This window comes from Myotis brandtii, unplaced genomic scaffold (assembly GCF_000412655.1).
Source record: "Myotis brandtii unplaced genomic scaffold, ASM41265v1 scaffold179, whole genome shotgun sequence".
Classification (NCBI taxonomy): Eukaryota; Metazoa; Chordata; class Mammalia; order Chiroptera; family Vespertilionidae; genus Myotis; species Myotis brandtii.
In genome coordinates, this window is record NW_005356635.1 from 3,508,483 (window position 1) to 3,535,686 (window position 27,204).

General features: G+C 42.3%; 3 protein-coding genes across 6 annotated transcripts in view; 2 read left to right on the forward strand and 1 right to left on the reverse strand.

Moving 5' to 3' along the window:
- Positions 1-27,204, reverse strand: part of MED12L (mediator complex subunit 12-like) — a 397,491-nt gene that overhangs the window by 128,334 nt on the left and 241,953 nt on the right. The window lies entirely within an intron of this gene.
- GPR87 (G protein-coupled receptor 87) lies at positions 422-27,204 on the forward strand. Its single transcript, XM_005863460.2, has 3 exons — positions 422-679; positions 19,603-19,734; positions 26,083-27,204. The coding sequence occupies exons 2-3, from the start codon at positions 19,701-19,703 to the stop codon at positions 27,123-27,125; spliced, it is 1,077 nt and encodes a 358-aa protein (XP_005863522.1). The 5' UTR covers positions 422-679; positions 19,603-19,700; the 3' UTR covers positions 27,126-27,204.
- P2RY14 (purinergic receptor P2Y, G-protein coupled, 14) overlaps positions 600-27,204 on the forward strand; it is a 98,540-nt gene continuing 71,935 nt past the window's right edge. The window contains exon 1 of the mRNA XM_014537430.1: positions 600-679. The gene's annotated coding sequence lies outside the window, so the exon portion shown is untranslated. The remainder of the gene's footprint in view (positions 680-27,204) is intronic.

Genomic DNA, 27,204 nt, shown 5'->3' on the forward strand with positions numbered 1-27,204 from the left:
CAGATTTCCAAAGGTATCAATTACTAATATATATACATTAGAATTTTAGTCATTAAGTAATATGTAAAATCTTTAAAGGATTTGTCTTTTATAAAATATATTTTTATTCCTTTGAGCCAAAATTTAATTAGCAAGAAGGCTGTAAATGCATATTTTCTTACTAGCATTAGGAAACCCTCCCCCTTCAAAAAAAAAAAGAAGGAAAGAAAGAAAGAAGAAGCAGAAGAATGAAACACTGGGTTGATTTCGTAGGGCCCACCTGACACTTCATCCCCTCTTCCTTAAAGAGTCCTCTGGCATCCTAAGGCCCAGCCCTCCGTGTTTCCTGCAGGTGACTCACCGTCTGATTCCTGCTGGTTCAGGAACTGCTCTGCCCCAGTCTACAGATCTCACCTGCTCTTCGATGTGAGTCACTGACATTAGCAAGAGAGCAAGTTGCTCCAGTTGTTCCTGAACAGGAGACTCTGCAAGGTGCCCAGAGGACCATCTCAAGACGGGTCGGGAAGCACCTACCTTCTCTGGCAGGGGAGGAAAATGTTTATTTTCCATGCTTTCCCCAAAACCCCACATCCCTGCCAACCTTAGTTTTAAGGTGTATTCTTACTTAGAGTTGAGAAGCCTGTTTCAACTTAAAGACACCAGTATCAGGTGAATGGACAACCAACTTCCGCAATGAAAGGTAAATAAAAACTTTTTTTTTAATTGTCTGCAAAGCTGTGGTTGATAGGACGCAGCACTGATTAAGACTGATTGCACCTCTGCTGAAATCTGAGGTCTGAAGAAAGGGGAGGAATTAGAACGCTAACTGAATGATATGTCTTTGGAAGGCACCACTTTTTGACACAGGCGCCATGTGTCCTTCCCAGAGCTTCACTGTGTACGAGGCAGGCAGGCAGAAAATGTACAGTGTGTATGTGTGCATGTGCCTTCGAATGTAGAAATGATGTTCTGGAAATCATTCTTATTAGTGAATTTTTTTTTAATCACAAATCGAAAGTGCCTTGTAATTGTTTACCAAGACCCAAAACTTAAATTTGTTTCATAATCTTTTACTCACATTTTATGTTTAGAAAAAAAGACCAGAAGGAAAACAGTAATTTTTCTATTCTGATTGCCTCATTTTGATAAAAGAATCTCAATCTTTTCATTGTACCACAAAGAACAGGGCAATTTTCATTCTAAATCCTTGCGAGATCATGTTAAAACATGTCAGAAAAGGCACTGAGAAAACTGCCCAGCTACTGACAAACAGCTCAGCAACGGCCTGGTTCTGGTTTATGTTCAAATCATTAGGGAGTTTTCGCTTGATTAAGGAAAAGGAGAAGCAAGCATGGAGATCTGACCCCTTCTAAGTTATAAAGGGGACTTTAAAAGATAGGTGAGTCTATGGCAGAGTGACTTTTTGATGTATTAGGTTAAGAACTGTCTATTATAGAATTTTATATCATATTCTCAAGTTGGATCTACTTTCATGTGAGGTATGTTAACATTTTTAACAACTTTCTTTCTAATTAAAGATTCCAATTTACTAGAAAAATGAAGAGCAAAGTTTGTTTCTATATTATCATCTACATAGCAGGGCTCGGGGAAAGAGCCAGACACTGCTGATATTTTATTTCATTATCATTTCTACCAGTTTGAGGTTATCAGTCTTTCCTCCGTGAAGTTAGGGATCAAGTAGATGTGTCTCTTAGTACTGCAGCAAAATCCTATGGTAAACCTATTTCTTCCAACACCTACTTGAAAAGCAATTCAGGTATGTGTGAGCTGGGATAAGGGGTTGCAGGAGCAGTTAGATTGCTGATATACTTAACAATGTAGCCTACAGGAAAAGCATAATTAGTCAGAATATGGAAACTATTTCATGAAGAGAAGAGGAGAAATGTTCCCAGCCACAGACAACATGCTGAGAGGGCTCCGTGCATTGGGATCTGGGTGGGAGAAGGAAGGCTAAATGAGAGTGGTGTGTTTTATTTAGGTTAGTGGTGTCTGTGCCCTTCAGTCTGGCTGCTTTTTTCTTCCTTTCTTGATATCTAATGATTTAACATAGTATAATATTTCATGCTATATTATGAGAAAATGCCACCAAAATTTAAGATAGGGGAGATAAGAATGGCCATTTGTTATTTAATGTATGCCTTCAAACTAAGAAAAACTAGGAAAACCATGATACTCGCTACACCCCCCCCCCCAAAAAAAAGCATGCTCTGAAGGCAGGACAGAAGTGAGGTGAACTCAAGTTGAAATCACCCACAGTCCCCAGGGCACACAACACGCACAGGCATGGAGCAGTTTAGTTTGGGGGAGAAAGCAAAATGATCAGGGTTTGTGTGCTGACTGTGCCAAAAGTGATCAGGGTGACTTGGGCAAGCCGCTTACTTCCCCAAGAACTCATTGCCTTCCCTCACAGTAATGTGTGTGTGTGTGGGGGGGGGGGGGCTAGATTCCATGGTCATTAGAGGCCCGCGGGGGGTGTTATCAAGAACCCAAGGCTTGAACCAAACACAGGAATGCTTGGGGACATTGGCAAAGATGGTGAGAACTGGTCCTCCTGTTTGTCACCAGCCAGCTGCATGATGTTGATCAAGTCTCAAACTCTTTAGGTTGCAGATTCTTCCATTGCAAGATGGAAAGCTTTACATTAATACTAATGCAAGGGTCAATTGCAGTTCCTACAACTGTGAACATCTGAAGCAGAGGGGGGAGAGCAGAGGCAACCATGACCATGTGGTTAAAAGGAAGAGGATGAGTCACATGGAGGACATCAAGATGAACAAGAAACAAGACTCAACCCTGCTTCAGGCCAGGGTTTAAAACCAGGCTCCTATCTGACCTGACAGAATTTCCAAACTTTCTACCTCCTTATATGGCAAATATGGGCAGAAGAGAACATCTGCTCTCCATCTTCTACCTAATTAGCATATTTGATCTGTCACTGACACTTACTAACCGTACATAAAAAATGTACACTAAAATGCATTTGAAGAAGAGCAATGATTAAGTTTCGCTTGGTGTAAGACAGCCATTAAGTTATTCATACCAGCGAGTCCACAATTTCTCTTATAAGGCAATTTCTTTTTTTAAAAAAATATATTTTTATTGATTTCAGAGAGGAAGGGAGGGGAGAGAGAGAAAGAGAGAGAAAAACATCAATGATGAGAGATAATCATTGATCAGCTGCCTCCTACACGCCACACACTGGGGATCCAGCCTGCAACCCGGGCATGTGCCCCGACCAGGAATCAAACTGCAACCTCCTGATTCATAGTTTAACACTCAACCACTGAGCCATGCCAGCTGGGCAAGGCAATTTCTAATACTAATTTCTGTGAATTACTTAAATGACTTTTTCTAACATATTAGAATGCATATGGCACAGACTGTCCTTCTAGCCTTAATACTAAAGCTCTTACTAACACACATTTTATAGTTTTAATACATGTCCAAGTCTACTGAATATTTTCACACACACATACACACACACACACACACACACACTTATTTATTTTAAAAGCCCTCACACAACTTTAAGTTGTGTACTGTGTTAACCCTATTTTACAGCTGAGCAAACTAAGGCTTAAGTGGTACACGAGTACGAAGCAGAGCTCTGACCTTGAAGCATGTCTACCTGCATCAACCACGCTCTCAGTCACGACTTTTTAAAGCTCTGAGTAAACTCACTGTGTGCTGGTAGTGACCTTTAGTGTGGGTAGGGTAACAGGTAAAATTAGAAAGATTTGTGATTTATTCACGGCACCACTTGGCTGCAGCAGACAAACGGTTGTCTCGAGTCATTACACTGCAGTCAAGTTGGAGCTACTTGACATCCTCGTTTTCCCAAAGGAGACGGCAGGTAATAATCGGCATCTGAACACCACTTTTACAGCAGCAGGAGAGAACAGTACTTAGGGAGCTGCATGCCAACCCAGCTCTTCCCTCTCACACGCTGTGTGAACCTGGGCCAGCTCTAGCACTCGGGCAACAGGTAGCACATGTCTGCTGTTCATTTGAAAGGGATTACTAATTCTTACTACCACTCAGGTAGAAACTAGCTATTGACTTTTTACCACAATGAAAGATTTATAAAGACTGAGTGAGGTAATACTATGGTAATACTTCAGTTGATCCTCAAATAGATCCCATGATGAGTGTTTTAGAAAATAGGAAACTGAGGCATGGATGGGTTAGGGAATCTGCCCAGGTAACTCACAGATCTGCAATTTGAATCCAATGTCCTTTTAATAAATTAAATATAACTGAATAATTTAGAATAATCCCAAACAATACAATTAGCCAGCATTTGCTGAACTCTCACTCTTATTAATATTGCTGTTGTTGTGCCTAACAAGATAGAAAATAGACATTTCAGCTGCCAGGGGAAGGTGTGCCTGTAGGCTTAGGTTGCAGATATTATTGGCTTTCGGCTGAGGACATGGAGTAGAGAGAAACCCTTTTCAAGTCCATGATTCTGGAGGGCACCCTTTGCTAAATATATCAAGATCCTGATTGCTTCCAAAGAAGAAGGCAGTATTAAAAGAAAGCAGCAGAAACAAAATAATACAAAGCTCCCTGCAGTATAAAGGAGTTTATAGAAAGAAAAATGGTAACAGGAGGCTACTTGGATGTTAGTACAACCTGAGCACTCAGCTGTGTGACTCTCAGGCCACAAGTCAAGAGAAGAGATCCAAGAAAATGGTGCGGGGCACAAGCTGTCTCTGGACGCAGGCACTGCAGGGCCTTCCACACTCCTTTAGGGGAGGAGCATCTACTTGTCCAAACGCGTTCCTCCTGTACCTGCCAGGCTCAAACGATACTGAAAACAAGTCCTCAGTGGGCTTCTGAAAGCAACTTAGGTAAACTGGCTAAAAGACTAATTGGAAAAACTGCAAAGTTAATTGTTTCCTGGATGCATTTATAAAGAGGACAGTCCTTCATGTCATGACTGGGTACATGGTACTCAGGGCTCACAGTAACATACGACCCTTAAAAACTCACAGGTAAATTGTTTTTCTTTTGGTTGTTTCAACCCAGTATATTAAACAATGAAAACATTAAATAAGATAAAAATTTGTTTCAAAACTGTGAATGTAGTACCCATATTATATGTAGCAAAATGAATGAATAAAAGAATAGTGGATGTCCTCAAAAAGTAAACTACTATATCAATGTATTAGCATATTATGATCACTGTTGAATAAATAAAACAGTAATATATGTAAAACATCAATATTCCCTTTTCCTTTTACCCTAAAATATTCACTTTAATTTCATGTTGCAAACAACAAAATATATATACCATATATATGTATCTAAAATGAAAAAGTATCTATAGCCACCAGTACAATACCTCACCTATTATCTCTATTTTCATTCTAAGGCCCAGAAATAATGACTATCAGATATGCACCCAATATTTGTGAAGGCACATTGGGACTCAGCATGCACACTGCTGATAATCAGATTACAGTCTATATGAAACTGCAAGTCAGACAGACTCTAACCAGCTGGCCAACACACAAACCAGTTTGAGTGCTCAAAATTGATTTGTAAGTGATTTGCTCTGATGGCCTCCCTATTCCTTCTTGATCCTCGAAGACATTCTCAGCAACATAGTAATCTTGCAACCAGCGTGGCAAAGCGCACCATCTCTAACCTTAACTTTCTTCCCCATCCCAGACCCATGTTGCCTCCCTCACTTCTCCCATGAATTACAATCTAATTACAATCTTAGTTCACACCAGACAAGCACTCTCTCTAATATACTCACCTGACTATTTATTTAGACCAGTGGTTCTCAACCTTCTGGCCCTTTAAATACAGTTCCTCATGTTGTGACACAACCATAAAATTATTTTCGTTGCTACTTCATAACTGTAATGTTGCTACTGTTATGAATTGTAATGTAAATATCTGATATGCAGGATGGTCTTAGGCGACCCTGTGAAAGGGTCGTTCGACCGCCAAAGGGGTCGTGACCCACAGGTTGAGAACCGCTGATTTAGACCCTGCCTAGCGTGCCCATCGACCCCTGAAAAGTAAGGCAGTTTACAGAGATGCTTAATCTGAAGTAAGTTGAAATGCATTTTAAATAAGAAAAAATGAAGCCTGGGAAAATAATGGTGGGAAATTAAAAGTTATGTCAGAGGTGAATTCCACAAATGCCATAATTCCTATCTATTTGATGTAAACTAAATGCATCCATTCCTATCAATTTATCTACCTTATGTAAACATTTCAAGAGGAAAACAAGCAGGCATAGGATTCAGTTTTTTTATTAGTAGCATACCTAAAGGAACATCAGCCCCAATAGGCAGACTTCAAAGAACTTTCTCTCATGCGTTCCCACTCAGAAAACTGCAGTTGTACTAAATACCCAAAGAGTAGGCCCACTGAAAAGGACTGAATGCCTGTGGGCATCAACTTGACTCAATCCAAGCAAAGCCATTCATGGTGGCAGATGTGACAACATAAGGGGTCCACATATGTGGCATACCTAAAATATTTTCATCATACTATTGTTTCTTCATAATTATTCTAAGAAAATCTCTCTGCCCCCCCTTCTCCCATTAGACCTGATTCTAATTATAAAAATTTCCCCAAGTGCTTGACATACTAGGTTGAACCATATGAAAATGCCATTTTGACCTGTAAAAACATTTCCACATGTTTCAGCCTAACACATCAGCACCAGGAAGGAGTATTCATCCCAAATTAAATACAATGCCATTAAATTCTAAAATACTATAAATTATTTCAAAGCTTGTCTTACAAACATCAATTTCAGGGAGAAAGAAAAATACCAAGTTAAGGGAAGTGAATCAAAATGAGGGAGAGGTTTGGAGCAGGCATCAGGTAACAAGGCTCTAGGTCACAAAAGGTACAGGCTGAAAACCCAAGGACAGACCTGGGGCAGCCCCGCAATGAAACTACATATAGAAAATTGTAACCCATAGATAAGATTTATTTGCTCTGTCTAGTGTTTTCACAAAATTAAATCAGAATTTAAAATTCCTGCAATCCTATATAATAAAGAGTAATATGCAAATTGACCATCATGCCAACACACAAGATGGCCGCCCCCATGTGGTCAAAGATGGTCGCCACAAGATGGCTGGCAGGAGACGGCAGTTGTGGGCAATCAGGCCAGCAGGGGAGGGTAGTTGGGGGCGATCAAGCCTGCAGGGGAGGGCAGTTGGGGGCAGGGGAGAGCAGTTAGGGGTGACCAGGCCAGCAGGGGAGAGCAGTTAGGGGTGACCAGGCCAGCAGGGGAGAGCAGTTAGGGGTGAGCAGGCCTGCAGGGGAGGGCATTGGGGGTGACCAGGCCTGCAGAGGAGGGCAGTTAGGGGTGACCAGGCCGGCAGGGGAGCAGTTAGGTATCGATCAGGCTGGCAGGGGAGTGGTTAGGGGGTGATCAAGCCTGTAGGCAGAAGCAGTTAGGGGAAATCAGGCAGGCAAGCAGGCGAGCGGTTGGGAGCCAGCAGTCCTGGATTGTGAGAGGAATGTCCGACTGCCTGTTTAGGCCTGATCGGGCAGTCAGACATCCCTCGAGGGGTCCCAGATTGGAGAGGCTGGGCTGAGGAACACACACACACACACACACACACACACACACACACACACACACACACACCCCTGTGCACAAATTTCGTGCACCGGGCCTCTAGTTTTATATAAAAATCCATTTCTCTTGTAAATCAGATGGTCTCGTGGCAATACATGCACACACCTGCATGGCAAAAACCTAGAGTCTGGGATGGGACAACACTCCCCATTCTTTGCAGCCCACAGCTCTCTTGATGATTTCCCCGGACATTTAAGCTGTTACCTGTATTTTATCGGCATGCTGGTACTGTTGACTATTTCCTCTTAAACCTGGCTCACCTTCCTCACTGGTGTTGTGGAGCTATATTTGGATGTACAGCTCCCCACTTTAGCCCTCTCACTTCACAGTGTGCTGTTCAGCAATATCAGAGAAGCAGTGTTTTCTCTTTGGCCATGTCTACACAAGATCGATGGACAATTCCTGTCCTCTTATCCTTCCAAGGTTGTACTGTCTCACTTCAGAAGGCAAAGAGGCTATTCAGGGGGAAAGAAACTGGTAGATGCTTACCAAGATGAGCCAGGTTTCATGAGAGCCTAAATTTAAGTCAAATGTTACCCAAGCTCCAATTGTGCCTGCAGATACTCTGCTGGACTCTGCAGATAGAAGGATGCAGGGACTCTCAGGCAGTCTGGCAAACAAGGAAAATGTAATAAAACAGCTGGAGGTATGGGCAACCAGGCAGTCAATGGGGGCTGAGGAGCACTGACATGGTCCATGGGGAAAACATGGGAACCTTGGGAAAGAGGAGGAAGATAAGTTTGACTTGAAAGCTATGTGAGGAATCTGCCTAGTAGGCTGGAGAGAGATGGGATTCCAGGACCAAAGGGCCCAGTGTGGGAGCTGGAAGCTGGGAGCTGGAAAGTGGGCAGGCAGACTGCAGGTCAGGTCATGAGGGTACCTGTGGAGGGGCTTGCATTGTTTCATGTTCGAGACAGGAAGCCAGTGAGGGCTGCAACAGAGGACAGTGACTGAGGAATGTGACAGGCAGGAGAGAGACACATGAAGAATACTGTAAAAATACAAACACATTGGTTACTATATCTCCTCGTTGTATAAGTTACCATCTTTTTACATCAACCCAGAATTATTGTTTCAAATATTCCCATTAGTTTGAGAAGCATTATTTTAAAAATAAGATGATTAATGCCAATGAAGTTGATAGTAGCAGTTACTCTAAAGAAAATGTTACCATACGTAAAAATGTGTGTATACACACACATATACGAAATGAACTGTAAGTGATGTCAGATCCTTTTACTATATATGTATGGGGTGGAGTGTTTATTTCTTAGTTTTATGAAAAGAGAAAATGAGAAACTGAGGGTTTGATGTTGGTAAAAACTGTGAAATATTCACACACAGTATTAAAGACCTCACTAGAGAATTTTTTAAAATGATCAATTAAGGTAAGAGATGAAACTGAAGGAAGACCTGTCTCTTCAGTACCAGTCTTATTTCATTAATTTAAATAGAATTACAGTTTGGTTAAACTATGACTTGGAGCATTAGAGGAGCTAACCTGACACCAATTCTATTGGGAGAGGTGAATTCCACAAATGCACCAAACTACCCCCACCCGCAGCCCAGGCAGCCATCTTATAAGGACCTTATTTGAATGGTGATGGTGACCAGCACTGTGAAGAATAACTACACTCCCAAATATAATGCTTATTCCATGGGCTGGCTCTTCCAAAACAAGAAACAGCATCTCTGTGAGCTTGTGAAACGCATTCTTCCTTTCTGATAAATGGTAATCAAGCAACTGAAAACATTACCTGGGGTCTTGAATTCTGAGAAATTTGCTTAAGGTACCAGGAGTCACTTGAAATATATATTTGGTTTAGAACATTTTCATCTGAAGCCACTATTCTGGCTATTGGAACTATAGCCCCTAACCTCTCTGACTACTCTTCTCAGAATTTAGCTATGCATAAATTAGACTTTGCCTAAACAGAACATAAAAATATGCATTTCAACTTAGTAAACTTTAAAATTTGACTATGAGTAATAAAACATTTATTATTAAGTGGAGGACAAGAATATATGTCATGAATTACACCTTTTATTATTGTAGCACTTACAATATAAAATTTACTTCATATATAGTATCTCACCAGATTGTCATAGCACCTTTGGGAGCTAGGCCGTAATTTTCCTCATTTCATAGACAAGCAAGCTGGAGCTCTGAGAGGTAAAATGTTTTGCCCAGGGTCACAGACTCAAAGGCTGAGTCAAAAACCTACACCCGCTGAACTAAGTAAGGTCTAGGTCACCAGCCAGGCTACTCATCAAGCCACGCAGCTCAGCAGAGAGGCAGCCTGCTCTGTGGCCACGACACGGGAGCTCATTTCCTGGCTTGGCCTCTCTCTGTCTGTGTGACATGGGGCACACTGTTGAGTCTCACAGGTTCCTCACCTGTACAAAGGGAATCACCAGGTTTGGGCTTAAAGTTACAAAAAAGCATTCCATACAACCTTGCCTTGAGGGAATTTACAACCCAGTTTATATCACCCCTGAATGAATATATAACAAGGAATCACAGGTCCCCTGAAGAAAGAAAAGGTTAAATCTAAAGATGAACCAAAATATGCCTATTGCAGGTTACAGATATGAAGCATAACTTTGAAGAGAGAACTTCAGGGTAGTACCTGAAAAACCGGAATGAAGGGCTGTGTGCTTTGCATTCTAGCACCTTTGGAATACTCACTCCAAGTATGCATTAATGAGGTGCCTATGAATACAGTGACCTAATTCTATTACAAAAAGAAGTAAACTATACCCAGTAAGGTAACATTTCTTTTTCAAGGCCTTCAGCAGAGCTGTTTCTTAGTAGGGCTGGAACACATTCTCTTTCCCTCTCTCTCTCTCTCTCTCTCTCTCTCTCGTAGGGCTGGAACACATTCTCTTTCTCTTTCTCTCTCTCTCTCTCTCTCTCTCTCTCTCTCTCTCTCTCCTTTATATTGAGAAAGATTCTTAAGTTACAGGTGATTCCAAAATGCAAGAGAGGCTATACCTTTCACCAGAAACTTCATTAGACAGCTCTGTGAACATTACTACATCTTTACCCATGAAATGTAAGGACTACAGCAGTATGATCTTTCACTAACCGTATGATCTATCAGTTTAGTGTAGCTTCTCTGTAAGAAAGTGACAACAACAAAACCTCTGATCTGAAACTCTTACATTTTGGACATGAGCTTTTAAAGAACAAATTAGAAAGTAAAGAACAAACAAGAGAGGTCATTAAATTACAAGGCTATCAAGGCTATCACCACCACCACCAGTCCAAAAACCATGACCCGCTGCATGGAGGGAACAAGCATTTCACTGGCATTTATCTCTGGATAATGGAGCTTTCAGACCTTGAAGGGCAATGAGATATTGTGAAGCCAGGGAGCATGAAGGCATTGCTATGGCCTGGCCAGCACACCTGTGGCTCTTCCTGCTGAGAAGGGAGCTTGCCCCACAGCACAGTGGCTCCCCAACCATGCTGAGATGGGACCCAGGAAGCAGAGGGAGCAAGGTTGTATGCCCAAGGTCACAGTTCAGTAGCCCTAGTCTTTGCATTGCCCTTCAAGGGGAACAGCAGAGCTTGGGGCATAGGGTACCCTGGATTCAAGCCCCTCTTCCACACACTGACCAAATTTTCCTGGCTCAGTTCTCCCAACCTTAAGAGCAGTGAGCAATACAACCAGTAGGGTTTGCACTTAAAGGCCCCAGCAGTGGGCTGGCCATGGAAAAATAAAACGCTCAACTATGACAATTAATTATCAGGTATGACCTAAACAAGATCTCCTGCCACTGTATGTGTGTGTGTGTGTGTGTGGGGGGGGGGGGGGGGAGTGGCGGTGCTAAGGGGTACCATAAAAATCATTTGTAAAGAGTGTTAAGTGATGGTCACTAAAGCAAGAAAAATCAGAAGTTGGTGAAGGGGGTAGAGGAAGAGGAAGAAAGATGTATCTATAACAAGGAGAACATCTGATGATCTATATAGGTCAAATGTCATCACACAAGATTAAGTGATAAATGAAGCAAGGTTTGCAAAATTAAGAGGAGGTGGGCAGGCAGGTAATGCTGGGAGTGACGAGGCTCAGGACCTCATGGAGCACGTCTGTGGGCTGGTGAGCGAGGACACGAGGCAGCTGGCACCGCTGTGCTGCGCATGCTCGGTGCCTGCACATCTCCTTTCTTAAGACAGGATTCAAATCTAAATTCTTATGTGAAATTTCCTTATGTTTCAACGTTGTTCTGCCCAAACAAAACTAGATCTCCAGTTTAAAAGATCAGCAGTTCCTTTGCAAGCCTAACAGAAAAACAAATCCCACCTCTGCCCTATATTCCCCCCTCCTACTTCCTGGTGTCCAAGATCAACCCCCTGAATTGCTATTTTTACTCCAGGGCAGTATAAGAAAGAACTGCATATTCAGCTTCAATCAGATCTGTTATGAATTGTGACTCTATCCATTACTCCCTATGTGATTCAGGGCAAGTTAATTAAAATGTGTGAACCTCAGATCTTTCCACCTGGGATGGGGGTCCTAGAACACCTAAGTCACAGAACTGCTCTGAGGATTACATGAGACATCAAGTACCAAGTTCAAGGTCTAAGTTAAAGGAAACACAGAGAACACGTTAATCCTTTTCCACCATCACCTTACAACCAACAACATAGCAACAGTTAATAAAATAGTCAAAGGATGATATCAATGAGTGACTGGGGAAAAAACAAATACAAAACCAGCCAGAAGTTCTGTAAGCACGGATCCCATCTAACCTCAGGAATGACTGTGAGACCTGGGCCTACCGCAGACTTCACATTCTTGGGCGGTTTCATCAGCCCTCGGCTGGGGGAGCAGTAGGTGGCAGGACAGGCTTCCCACCCATGAATGAGGTCCTGGAACCAAGCCCATTGCTACTGCTGAAGCAATCCTCATTGCGACATCCTGCAGGTGCTGGGACATGCAGAGGCGCACAGCTGCTCGGCAGTAAACCGCACAGGGAGCCTAGAGCTTAGGTGCTGATGGTAGAAAAAGGCAGCAGGCTGATGAGGCTCAGAGACAACTTGAAGGGCTGGCTGTTTGAGCAAAAAGGTCAGTCAAGTGGCTCCTCACAGGGCGGCTGAGGCCACAAACCACAGGACAGTCTCAGCATAAACAAGGTGACAAGAACTCATTTCGGCCCGTGTCCAACCCATCAATCACCAAATAAAATTCTATTGTGAACCTATCATATGCAACAGGAACTTACTAGACTTAGCCCCTACCCTGAGGAAGTGTGCAGTTGCTTTGTACATATTTTCATTTTAACCTTAAATCATCTCGTAATGGACATATTATCATATCATATATGACGAACTGGACAGTCAGAGAGCTGGGACTGGAGGCCCGTGCTCCACCTCACTGCTGCCAGGCTTGGCTAGGAATAAGGGAAGGATTTTTATTTAAAGCCAAGCTAGGAAAGCATCATTTTAAATGCAAGGCATTAAAACGAGAAGCTTATTAAAATCTTCCATAGGTCCTATATCTGTTTTTCCACCTCCCACCCTCTATCTTCCCTTCCTATCACAAGCATGTTTTGTAGAAATAACTGAAATCACTCCCTTACCTCCTCACCTCACAAGTATTACTCAACCCTCAGTCATCAGCCCTCTGCTTAGGCCCCGCTTCCCTCCCCCGCCACCACCACCACAACACAACACATGCAGCCCTGGCAAAGATGACCAATAATCTCTTTGTTACTGAATCCCATCCTAAGGCACTTCACTTTCCTGTATTACCTCACTTCCCTGCAGCATAAAGCTGGTCACAACTTCTCATTTCTTAAATTCTCTTCTAGAATCACATAACATCCTCCCAACTCTCTAACCACTGATGTCTATCACGGATCTTCTGTTGACCTTAAATTTACATCACCAGTCAGGAGCACTTCCCCAGGTTCCAGACCTGTATCTTCAATGACCTAGTAGACATCTCCACATGGATACTACATAGACGTTCTGAAATCAACAATCCCTTCATGTGCTCCTCCTCCTCTCCCTAGCATCAAGCATCTGGGAGGCCACCAACACTCCTACTCTCCTTTCACCAACATTAGTCAGCCACTAATTCCTCAATAGCTTCAAAGTTGTCACATCTCTCCATCACTCAATGCCATCAACATCTCACTAGCAGTTTACTGAATCTTATCTTTGGCCACACGTAGCATGTCCACATGTTCCTTCCCCATGATACCTTCAGAAAAACTGCCACAATCCAGGTATCACAGCTGCCATGGGAACTCCATGATCCCTGCTTCCCCACATCAAGGTACACTGCTATATTTCCACAGCCCCCAAATCTCTCACTCTGTACGTAGTGATCTGTTTATTTCTGGATCCTCAACTTCAGTCTAACCTCCTTGAGGACAGAAACGAACCCTCATGGTCTTTATAATCCCAGAGCCTAGAAAGTGAGTGGACTCTCAGTAAATGACCTTATGGAAAAGGTCAGATTATTGTTGGTTGAAAGAGGAGCAGAGATTTCTAAGATAGGGAAAGAGGGAAAGAAAAGAGGTTATTCAAGAGCAAGATATGAAGAAAAGCAGGGTGGCTAAATACAAAGCATGTCCCCAAGAGGCAACAACAGTTTGGCCAATGTAGAGAGTTTAGGCAAAGATTAATGAATGCAAGACAAGCAAAAACTAACACTTATAAAGCACTTAATTTATAAATACTAGTATATATTCTAATTTAAGCTCATTGTAGTGCTATAGAGTAGGTATTATTGTCCCCAAGTTTTAAAAGATCAATTATGGGCAAGCAGATTTCCCCAAAGTTTATTGCCAATTTTTAATAATCAGAACCCAGCATCTCTTGGCTTCGACACCCCATGATCTTCAACAATACAAAAATAACTCCTTATATTTGATTAGTAATTAAAATTCAAAATTTCCCTCGCACATAATAACTCATGGTTAGAGAGCAAAAGAAAGCAGTACTACATGGGTTATTTAGAAAGAAGAATCTAGCAACAAGAATCAGGAGAGATTTGCAAAGAATGAAGCAAGAAGCAGAAAGACCAGAGGAGGATAGTACAGTGGCCAACACATGAGACTAGGAGGGTATCACACTGGAAGATGGCTGTGGGAGTAGGAAATCGAGAACAGAGCAAAGGAGAAGTATTGTAACAGAAGAAATAGACTAGTTTAAGTGACTAACTAGATGAGGAGCAAGGAAGAGAAAACTGCCCAATAGAGTATAGTTTTTATATTCTTTCAACCAAGAGATGAAGTAAATATTCACAAACAAGGAGAAAAGGAAAAGTGGTTTCTATTGAAGAAAGGGAAAATGGTTAAAGTTTAGAACTGCTGAATTTGAGGAACACAGACATATAGCACATGCCAATGTACACAATGGACTGAAGTTTGGGGAAAGGAAGAGAGAGATATGGAACAGAGGTGCTGACTAAGCATCCACATAGACATGAACACTCTTGAAAAACAGAAATAAAATAATCTGGAGCTGTGGCCTAAATTTGGGGAACCATTTCATTCAAGGAAGTTAGTTAGTTAGTAAAGGGGACGGAGAAGGCAGAAGGAAATTCTCAGAAGCCAGTAGGAGAATAAAACAGCTAATTTCTCAAATCTGGCTACCAAATTCAAGTCCAGAAAATCCAAATATCATGTCTGAACTGATTAAATCTCAATTCTTCCACATAATTTCAACATGAATTAAAAAAATGGGAACATCCCCAAAAGTACAAATCATTACCTATACCCAGGATCTCCAGATTTTGGACCCAATTCTAAAAGAAAAAACTCATAAATTTGGGAGCTGTGGAAATACAGCACTGTACCCTGATGTGGGGAAGCAGGCATCACGGAGATCCTATGGCTGCTGTGATACCTGGATTGTGGCAAGTTTTCTGAAGGTCCAATGGGAAAGGAACATGTGGAAATGCTGAGTGTGGCCAAAGATAAGTTTCAGTAAACTGCTAGTAAGACAATGATGGCATTGAGTGACAGGGAAATGTGACAAACTTGAGTCTATATATCACCACGGAGTACCCTCTCCTACTCGAAGAGGTGGAACTTTTGCTAAGTAGTGTTGGCATTTCATTCCCTCTTCAACAGAGGACAGGGGTGTTCTTATAATATGCTTTCCCCTAGTCTTGAGACTCATCCATTACTGCAGTGAATTGCTAGCCTGTTTCTATTCTTTTTCTTTTCTGTGCACTTTTTCCCTTTTTAACTTTATTGAATTACTAGAGGCCTGGTGCACAAAATATGTGCACTCAGCAGGGGGGGGTGGGGAGGGAGGGCATCCCTCGGCCTGGGCTGCCCCCTCTCGCAGTCCTGGAGCCCTTGGGGGATGTCTGACCTAAGCCGTCAGTCAGACATCCTTAGTGCTGCTGCAGAGGTGGGAGAGGCTCCTGCCACTTCCGCTGTGCTTGCCAGCCGTGAGCCCAGCCTGCCACTTCTGTGCTTGCCAGCCGTGAGCCCAGCTCAGGGCTTCTGGCTGAGCGGCGCTTCCCACTGTGTGAGCGCACTGACCACCAGGGGGCAGCTCCTGCATTGAGCGTCTGCCCCCTGGTGGCAGTACACATCATAGCGACAGGCTGTCCGTTTGTTCAGTGGGTCGATTTGCATATTAGCCTTTTATTATGTAGGATAGTTTACATACCATAATATCCACCCATTTTAAGTATATGATTCAATTATTTCAGTAAATTTATAGAGTTGTGAAACCATCACCCCATAACTCAGTTTCTATCACCCAAGTAAGATCTTTTAAAACCTTACAGTAACCTCCGCTACCATTTGCAGCTCCTACAAATGCCAACCTACTTTGTACCTCTATAAATTTGCTTTTTCTGGACATTCTACTTAAATGGTATATAACCTTTTGAACTGGCTTCTTTCCCTTACAAAATTTTTTTGAGATTCATGCATATTATAGCTGGTGTTTCATTCCTTTTTATTGCTGAGTAGTATCCTACTGTATGACTAGAATGCATTTTGTTTATCCATTCATCAACTGACATTTGAGTTAATTCCACTTTTAGTTATTACAAGTAATACTACTGTAAACATTTGTAAACGAGTCTTTTTATAGACATATATTTTCCTTTCTGTTGGGTAGGTATATAAGTGAAATTGCTTGGTCATATGACAAATTAAGGTTTAACTTTAAAAAAATGCTTTTATTGATTTCAGAGAGAGGAAGGGAGAGAAAGATATAGAAACATAAATTATGAGAGAGAATCATTGATTGACTGCCTCCTGCATGTCCCCTATTGGGGATTAAGCCCACAACCCAGACATGTGCCCTGACCAGAAATCGAACCATGACCTCCTGGTTCATCCACTGAGCCACACCATCTGGGCAAGGTTTAACTTTTTAAGAAAATACCAAACTGTAGAGTGGCCATATCATTTTAAATTTCCACCAGCGATTTATGAGGTTCCTGTTTCTCCATATCCATGGCAAAACTTGTTATTATCTAATTTATAGCCATTTCCAGTAGGTGTAAAATAGTATCTCATTGTGGTTTTTATTTGAATTTCCCTAATGATTAATGATGTTGACCATCTTTTCATGTGTTTTTTGATGAAATGTCTATATAAATCTTAGACCATTTTAAAAATTGGGTGGTTTTCTTATTAGGATGTTGTGAAAGTTCTTTGTATGCATATTCTGAAGATCAGAAATGTGATATACAAATATTTTCTCCCTGTCTCTTTTCCATGTCCTCTGTACTGTTAACAGTCTTTTATCTCTCTTACTGCTGCTTGTGGCTCACCCACTTCCAGGCACCCTTCTCTTCTAGTGGGCACATGCCATACTGGAATCCTTGCTGTCAAGTATAAGTGAAGCCAAGAGGAGGAAAACCACATAACTCAGGAACAGAGAAACATAAAACTAAAGCTGTGTTTGTCAGTAAACACCTTGAATCTTTCCATGAGAAGCTGAACTCAAGAAAAAAATTTACTGAAATCCAAGGACCATGTCTGTAGCATACCACCCTGAATGCGCCCAATCTCATCTGAAACCCAAGGACTATGATGAAAAAGTTTAGAAAATTAACTGCCTCCATCCTCCCCTTCCCCCCACTAAGCTTTAATAAATAAAAATAGGATTTCATCTCCTTTCCTTATTCCTTATTAAAAAAAAAATAGTGGAACACTGGCACCTAAACCAGAGGGACTCTAAACGCCCTAATCATTATTTATGTTCCATTAACCAAAAGATACCTTTTGAGTACCCGCTATGTACCACATATTATAGCCATTTAAGGTGAGGCACAGATAGGATATCTAAACTCTCAAAATAAATAATTTGGGGCATTTGGGGAGGTCACTGAAAACTTGGAAACAATTTTTTCCATTTACTACCAAATCCAAAGTCTAGCACCAAATTTCATGTGATTCTAGGAAACAGAAGAAGAGAAAGACAAAGTAACAGGGAAAAAATAAGTGCCTCCCCACTTGCTCCCAATTCTGAAATAAACTTTCGCCTCCAAAGTGCTCTTTCCCAGCTGACTCAGCAAACGTAACTGCTCACACAAACCAGAGATTGCTTTGCACTTGCAAGGGGTGAGCTTACATGGGTCCCTTTGCAGCTGTGTGGTATATGAGCAACCTCAGTGAGGGGCACATGGAAGTCTCACGTGGTTTTATTTCAGAGGAACAGTGTGACTTCCCCTAAAAGTAAACCCTTCCAAAAGCACATTTCCCTATAGGAGGACACTTCCAAAACAGTTTCCAGGACTTCTCTCTTTGATCGATATCTGAGGGAAGCCAGAAATCAGGGAATAAATAAGGCTGCTGCAGGAGAAGTGGGGTACTGTAATGTTTTACAGTATTCAGCATCAGATCTTTGTAAAAATGTTGTGAGGAATCCAAGGCTTGGAAAAGTTAGGTATTCAGCCAAAATCACAGTCCAGTCATTCAAATGTTATTTGCCCAAATTCAAAGTCTGAGTTTGGATGAAATATAGTTCTCATGAAGAAATACAAGAATTTATAAGACAAACATTCAAATGATATTAAATTCTTGCCCTAGCCGGTTTGACTCAGACTGAAGGATCAGGGGTTTGAATCTGGTTAAGGTCACATACCTCAGTTGCAGGCTCGATCCCTGGCCCTGGTCTATGCCGTGGTAGGGGTACATGCAGGAGGCAACCAACTGATGTGTCTCTCTCACATCGATGTTTCTCTCTCTATGTCTCTCCCTGTCCTTTCCACACTCTCTAAAACTCAACAGAAAAATAACCTTCGGTGAGGATTAACAAATAAATAAATAAATTCTTAATGGGAATCTATGTTTGAGGAAAACACAGAAGCTCACATAAATTTGAATTCTGACAGGGATTTTCTAAAGCTTTGCAGATTCCAGAAAGTCCGATTCCAGGAATGTTAGGTGACTTGATGGATGTCACACAGCTGGTTAAGGTAAAGCCAGGACTAGAACCCCAGAAATTACAAGAACAGGATGCTGCATGCATTTGAGCTTATAGAACACTCCTGCATATATCAGTGTTAAATTTTTAAAGTATTTTTTTAAAATCTCCAATTGCATAAAGTCCCATCATATATGCACTTAAATATATGTGCTCAGGTCAGAGGGGAGCATGAGGTGCAGGCAAGAAAGGGGAGACACTAATTAACATGTCCTGAGTGCACTCTTGGCCTGGGTTCTGAGTGTCTCACATAATCCTTACTGCAGTCCTACCACGTGATCACTAACAGTGCCATTTCAGACAGGAGACACGGAGGCAAAGAGACCATGAGGAACTTTCCCATGGCACAGAGGCATTCAAATGGAGAGCATACATACAAATAAGTGGTCCATGCTTCATGGCGGGCTGAGAGAGGACACAAAAATAGACAACTCTTGTGTGGCAAAGTGTTTGTGTCCAAAGAGTATACATTTTCTGAATCACATATATATGATTTTAACTGTATAGATAAAAATATTGTGTATTTGAATTCCTTCCCAACTGTTTCATTTTCTTTTGCCAGAAATTAAACCAGGAATAACCTATGCAGAACCCTTGCCTCAACCATCCCCCAGTATTTCCTGACACATATTTTTGCTGACAGTCCATCCTAACTAAAGAATGGGGTTCAACCTGACATTTACAAAATTACCAGGTAAGCCATAGGGAAAACTGCAAAGTACTTGATCGATAACTGTTATTCATACTATGTGGCAATTTGGGGGTTTTATAGGCCACTGAACCAACTAACAACATAAGCCAGCATTTAGCCTTGCCCTTCATCAAGTATAAAGCAGCACCCAGACAGGATGGCATACTGAGGAACGAGTAACTAGCTATCCCTTCACTTTAACCTGTGTTTCACCTAGAGACCATTGAAAAGGACAAGAAAGATTAAATTAATAACATCTGGGGAAGATTTTTATACCTCAACTGCAAAGTACATATTACTTTGCAGAGGTAATAAGTCTAAACCAAGGTTCACTGAGGTTACCCAGGAGGCCAAAGGCAACATCTACCATTGTACTGGGTAACTATTTAGAAAACGATCTTGCAAGGGCAGTTGTGCCATGGTAGTAACACCCTATAATTTGCATGACTTTAGTATTTCATTCCCACCTGACAGGAGAGCAGCAGTGACATATTGTTGATGCTTTCACATTCTGTGCCAAGACTGACATGCCCCAATGAGCAATAATATAGCTTACGATTCCTCACCACTCTTTCTATCATTCCTCATGCGACTGCCGCTAATGGGACAGATTGTAATGAGTGCCTGAGTTAGAGAGCGAACACCTAGGTACTAGATACTGTGCACAACGTGTTTGCAGACTATTGAACTTTCAGATGGTCCAGCAAAATTAATCTCTATGCCATTTTACAGTCAGGAAGTGACTAAACCAGCACTGCCAAGTAGGACTTTCTTCAATGATGAAAATTCCCTTCACCTGCACCATCTGATACAGTCACTGCATGCAGTTAATGCTCTATCTTGCAGCAAATCCTATGCCTTCCTCCAGCACACACAGATACACACAGACCCCCTTTCACACAAACACAGGCAGCCACAGTTTACACCCTAACACACATACCTCAATACCACTCACATAAACTCGCACAAAAGCTAATTTACTATGGAACTCCAGTGCCTGAGTCATTGTTAATTTAATGTAAAAGGAGATGGAGGAGGGGAGCAGGGGAGAAAATAACAAAGAAATGTTTACCCTCAACTATCACTCTGCATCAAAGTCAACACTAAGTAATACAGAAAATGACATCCTAGTAAACAAGAAGCATGTGAGAAAATAGCCTTCACTGTAAAACTGGCTTCTAGTTCCTCTTAATTGAATCCTCAAGGTACCTGACATTAAAAATGTTCCCTTATCTGGCCGCATTCCTCATGGACAGTGAAGTAGGCGGGGTAATACTGGCTGGGTGAGACAGCCACTCCTTTCCACGCCTTTGCTCCAGAGCAGGAGCAGAGCAGGGACACGCCTCTGAGCACACACACAAGCCCGGGAGCCTGGGGCCCCACACAGAAGGGAGAAATGATGTAGGACAGGGAGCCTGGGAGCCCACACAGAAGGGAGAAATGATGTAGGACAGGGAGCCTGGGAGCCCACACAGAAGGGAGAAATGATGTAGGACAGGGAGCCTGGGGGCCCCACACAGAAGGGAGAAATGATGGTACAGCTGGCAGAAAAAAATCATGACACAGATTTAGTTCTAAAACAAAATTGAGACAAAACTCTCTATTAAGTTTAAAGCTTTCGAGAGCAGCCCACACATGACTTTTCTTGCTCCTTAGGAACCAGTTTTTTCTTTCTATTAGCATATCCTATATAATAAAAGAGAAACATGTAAATTGACCGTCCCTCTGCTACACTCACCAGCCAATCAGGAGTATGCAAATTAACCTGACAAAGATGGTGGGTTAATTTGCATACACAGACACTGGGTGGAGAGCAGAGCGGGAGAGCCGGCGGAGAGTGGAGTGGCTTGGGGAACTTGGCTCCCCAAGCTGCCAGACAGAGAGCAGAGAGGGAGAGCTGGCGGCTTGGAGGACTTGGCAGAATGGGAGGCCATGGGATGGAGACAGAGCAGGAAGGGAAAACCAAGAGCGCGGGGAGCACCAGGAATTCTGGGAATAGTAGTTCTGGTGGCAGCCCCAGGACTGGAAGTGGAAGCCCAGAGCGTGGGGAGCACCAGGAATGCTGGGAATCGTAGTTCTGGTGGCAGACGGATCTCATAGACCAGCGGTTCTCAACCTGTGGGTCACGACCCCTTTGGGGGTCGAACGACCCTTTCACAGGGGTCGCCTAAGACCATCGGAAAACACATATATAATTACATATTGTTTTTGTGATTAATCACTATGCTTTAATTATGTTCAATTTGTAACAATGAAAATACATCCTGCATATCAGATATTTACATTACGATTCATAACAGTAGCAAAATTACAGTTATGAAGTAGCAACAAAAATAATGTTATGGTTGGGGGTCACCACAACATGAGGAACTGTATTAAAGGGTCGCGGCATGAGGAAGGTTGAGAACCACTGCTAAATATCTGATATGCAGGATGTATTTTCAGGGGTCACGACCCACAGGTTGAGAACCGCTGCTAGAGCAAAGTGAGCCTGGAGCAAGTTACTGTTGCAGTGGGGGATGGAGGGAAAGCAAAGGTGAGAGACATAAGTAAAATCAGAGTGTCTAGGAAAAATTAAAGGGTTAAAGGGAAGCTATCCTAAAACTTCCAGGAAATCTCCACCAATGAAGCAAAGAAAAAAAAATGCCTCTATTATTCTGTGAGCAACAAACCAAACTGAGTTGGGGTCTCAGACAATTCACTCACATGATGGCAAAGACAGACAGAAACTCCAGGATTGGAGAGGGCTCCCCTGAGGGCTCCCAGATTGGAGAGGGTGGCAGGTCGGGCTGAGGGATCCCCACACTCCCCAGTGCATGAATATCATGCACCGGGCCTCTAGTTATTTCATAAAAGGACACGTAACAGATGTTAATAATTTAAGCTGCACTGTAAATGTGGAATTTGTGAATGAAATAATAACCAAGCCCAGCCCACCCGACAGACTGCAGAAGTCCTATATTCCAAAACACTGATCCCAGACACAAGCTGAGGAAGCAAATGCTGTGAGGGACACAGCCCAAAGCTGGACAGGAGGCTGCCTCAGAGCCACAAGGCAGTTCAGTACCACGGCGCAGCCAGGTCATTCGTGCAGGACTTTGCATGTACAGGGCAGAGTACAGAGAAGGGTTGTTTCTACCATTCTGATTTTAGACTCTGTATTTAATAATCACCGTGATTGATTAGTAAATTATCACTTAATATGAGTGCTTGTGTATACAATTAAAACTTTGAAATGCTATGATGATAAACTGAATATGCACACAGTCCCTGACCAACCAGGGAGGCACGGGTCCTTCTGTTCCACACTGGACATGCAGAGTGGACCCAATGCGCAAACACTGGGGGCTGAGCTGGGCCATGCCTAGTAAGCTACAGTTAGTGTACCGTCCGATTAGGATCTACAATGGCTTTGAAAACCACTCATCAATAATTGTTTCAAGCATAGCTACCATTTCAGGAGATGATGTAGTGGCCCCTTTTCAGGCTGCATCCCTCAGCTGTACCACTTATCCCTGCTCCACTTTCCTAGGGATCTAGTCTGGGTTAGACAAAAGTGACTGCTAATAGTTTAATTGGGGAAATTAATTCAAGCAGATATCTTAACCCAGGTGAAACTGCACCTCTTAAGGAGCTCCTAAAGCATCGACGCTAATGTGGATCTTGGGGTGCATAAGCCGCCAAGACTGCACACTTCGTTATGTCAAACAGGTTTCAATGATGTGTTCAAGGCAATATCTGAAACTGGCAACTGGAACCCAGATGGCAGCTGAATCAGGCATTTGCACTCATAAAGCTTATGGGTACTGTCATCACAGGCTAGTCCAGGTATAAATTACGAGCCTGTGTAAAGATATTTAAGCCAGGAAAACCAGTTTTTACAAACACTTGTAGCAGGGAATAAAAGGGAACGAATTAGAAAGAGGGCAAGAATACTCACGAAGAGCCTACACTTAAATTTCAGGCAGCAATTTAAGAACCTGTTTTTGGATTATAATCATTAGACCTTTCCTGTTTCACTTCTTCAAAGAAGGGAACCAACAACAACATATATACTATAGTGCCTCTCATGTAGGGAAATGTGGGCCAAGTTCATGCAGTTACCTCTAGCACAAAACCACTCCAAAACACAACTGGTAAACATTATAAATTAGTGACAAGTAAAAACGCAGAAATGACCTTCCTTGTAACTTTACATCTAAAAAGTTCATTTTAAAATTGTGTTAGTTCAGGCCCTAGCCAGTTTGGAGCAGTGGAGACAGCGTCAGCCCATGGACTGAAGAGTTTGAATGCAGTCAAGGGCTCATATCTCAGTTACAGGCTCGATCCCCAGTCTTGGTCATGATGGGGCGTGCGGGAGGCAACCAATTGCTGTCTCTCTCTCACATCGATGTTTCTCCCTCTCCCCGCCGCTTCCACTCTCTCTAAAATTCAATGGAAAAAATATCCTCAGGTGAGGACTAACCAAAAAATAAAATTTAATAAAATAAAATTGTATTAGTTAAGGTTTTCACAAAGAGTAGGTGACACAGCGGGACTGAGTGGCCAAGAGTGTTACTGGGAGAAATGCCGCAGGGACGGCAGGCTGTGTGCACACCTGCCCCAGGGAGCAGGGGCACTCAGACGGCAGTGCAGTGGGAGAAGGTTTTCACCAGACGGACGGAGTCCTCCAGCCACTCACTGTCAGAAGCTCCTCCTGTCCCAGGAACAGGCTTGCCCTCATACCCTCGCTGTGCTCAGCAAGAGGTGGTGGCAGTCCATGGGAAGTGTGGCATCAGCAAGAACACGTGGTGGGGTCAGAGCGCTGAGCCAGAGCTGCTCATCAATTAAATGCTTTGTAGTAGGAGATCCCAGAGGCTCCTTTCGTTGCTGTCACATAAATCTAATGCTCATAAACCATTTCAGTGATTATGTGACAGATGGTACAGTATGGGTTTTTCACACATGAACTGAAAACTAAACACTCCCCAAAAGTAAAAGGTTTAAAGATTTCATCGAAGTGCAATAGGTAAAATCTTATAAATAAATATAGGTACCAGCCTTTAACCATTTTTTAATATTTCAATTATTGTTGACATTCAATGTTATTATAGTTTCAGGTGTACAGCATAGTGGTTAGACATTTATACAACTTATAAAGTGACCCCCCCCCAATAAGTCTAGTAGTACAATATTATTTGCTATATTCTCTATGCTGTACTTTACATCTCTGTGACTAGTCTAACTTCTTCCTTTTTTTTAAGAAAGTGCAAGGGAGGAGGGGAGAGATAGAGAGAAACATCGATATGAGACACACTGATTGGTTGCCTCCCACACGCACCTGGATAGGGGTCAGGGATCAAGCCTGCAAACCCAGGTACCTGCCCTTGATCTAGAATCTACCCCGAGATCCTCCCATGCACAGGCTGACACTCTAACCACTGAGCAATGCCAACAATCCCTTCACTTGCCCTCCCATCCGCCAACCTTCCTCCCATCTGGCAATCATCAGTTTGGCCTACACCTATTTTTAACAAGTTGTTCTCCTTGATATTAAACTAAAACATTAAAAACAATTGCTTCTATTCCTAAAAACAGTCCCTAAAGCTTAAGTACTATAAAAAAGTCATTAGCAAAAAAATCAAAATGACCCACTAGCTTTACTTTTTCTCTTGACAATTAAACAACTCAAAACTAGCCCTGATCAGGTAGCTCAGGTGGTTGAAGCATCATCCTGATCCCCAGCTAGGACACATGCAGGAGGCACACAATGAATGCATGAATGGGTGCAGCAACAAAATCTCTCTCTCTCTCTCTCTCTCTCTCTCTCTCTCTCTCTCCCCTCCCCCGCCCATCTCTCTCCATCTAAAATTAGTAAATAAAAATTTTTATAAAGTCAAACTTATTTAAAAACCCACAAAACTTTAAAATGATAAAGAGGAAATGATAGTTCAGATCATGCCAAAGACCACATTAAAAGAAAAACCATGTGCTAGCTATTTTATTTCCTTATTATATGAAATTTCAATTTTCTGCCCTCAGATTGTGTTGAATCTATTTGTAATGATACCAAACACTGATTTAAAATTCATGGTAATTTTCATTAATATTATTTATTTTCATTTTCAAACAGCACAGAGAACCAGAAATATCACATTTTACTTATGGGACAATGGGGCGGGGGGCGGATTTGGGGATGAGGCCAATAATTCTTTAGCCACTCAAAATATCAACAATTCACTAAACTGACACTTTACATCACTAAAGACATTTTCAAAGTCTCCCCAAATGGCAGCGGTCTGCTGTGAGGGAGGCCAGGCAGCTGTGAGCATGCTGTGCAGCACTACAGTGACATATCCGCTTCTCCCGCAGATACCGAGCTGCTCAGCCAAGGGAGCCACGTTCCAAGTAATGCCAGCGATGGCCTCGGAAGGAATACCACCCTTAACAACGAGTTCGACACCATCATCATGCCTGTGCTTTACCTCGTTGTATTCGTGGCAAGCCTCTTGCTGAATGGTCTAGCAGTGTGGATCTTCTTCCACATTAGGAATAAAACCAGCTTCATATTTTATCTCAAAAACATAGTAGTTGCTGACCTCATAATGACGCTGACATTTCCATTTCGAATAGTCCATGATATAGGATTGGGACCATGGTACTTCAAGGCCATCCTCTGCAGATACACCTCAGTTTTATATTATGCAAACATGTATACTTCCATCGTGTTTCTTGGGCTGATCAGCATTGATCGCTATCTGAAGGTGGTAAAGCCATTCGGGGACTCTCGCATGTACAGCATAACCTTTACGAAGGTTTTATCCATTTGTGTTTGGGTGATCATGGCTATTTTGGCCTTGCCAAACATCATCCTAACAGATGTTCAACCAACTAAAGAAAATATTCATGAATGCATGAAACTTAAGAGTCCCTTGGGAGTCCGATGGCATAATGTAGTCATTTACCTCAAAAGCTGCTTGTTTGTGGCTGTGCTGGTGATCCTGATTGGGTGTTACATAGCCATATCCCGGTACATCCACAAGTCCAGCAGGCAGTTCATCAGCCAGTCAAGCCGGAAGCGGAAACATAACCAGAGCATTAGGGTGGTGGTGGCTGTGTTTTTCACCTGTTTTCTACCATATCACTTGTGCAGAATTCCTTTTACTTTTAGTGACTTAGACAGACATTTAGATGAATATGCACACAAAATCCTGTATTACTGCAGAGAACTGACACTTTTCTTGTCTGCGTGCAATGTGTGCCTGGACCCAATAATTTACTTTTTCATGTGTAGGTCATTTTCAAGAAGGTTATTCAAGAAATCAAATATCAGAACCAGGAGCGAAAGCATCAGGTCACTGCAAAGTGTTAGAAGATCAGAAGTCCGCATATATTATGACTATACTGATGTGTAGGAGTTAAAGGCTAGGAGACCTCCCCTTGTATGTTGAAGTCGATATGTACAAATTGCAAATAAATGTTTCTTTTGATTAA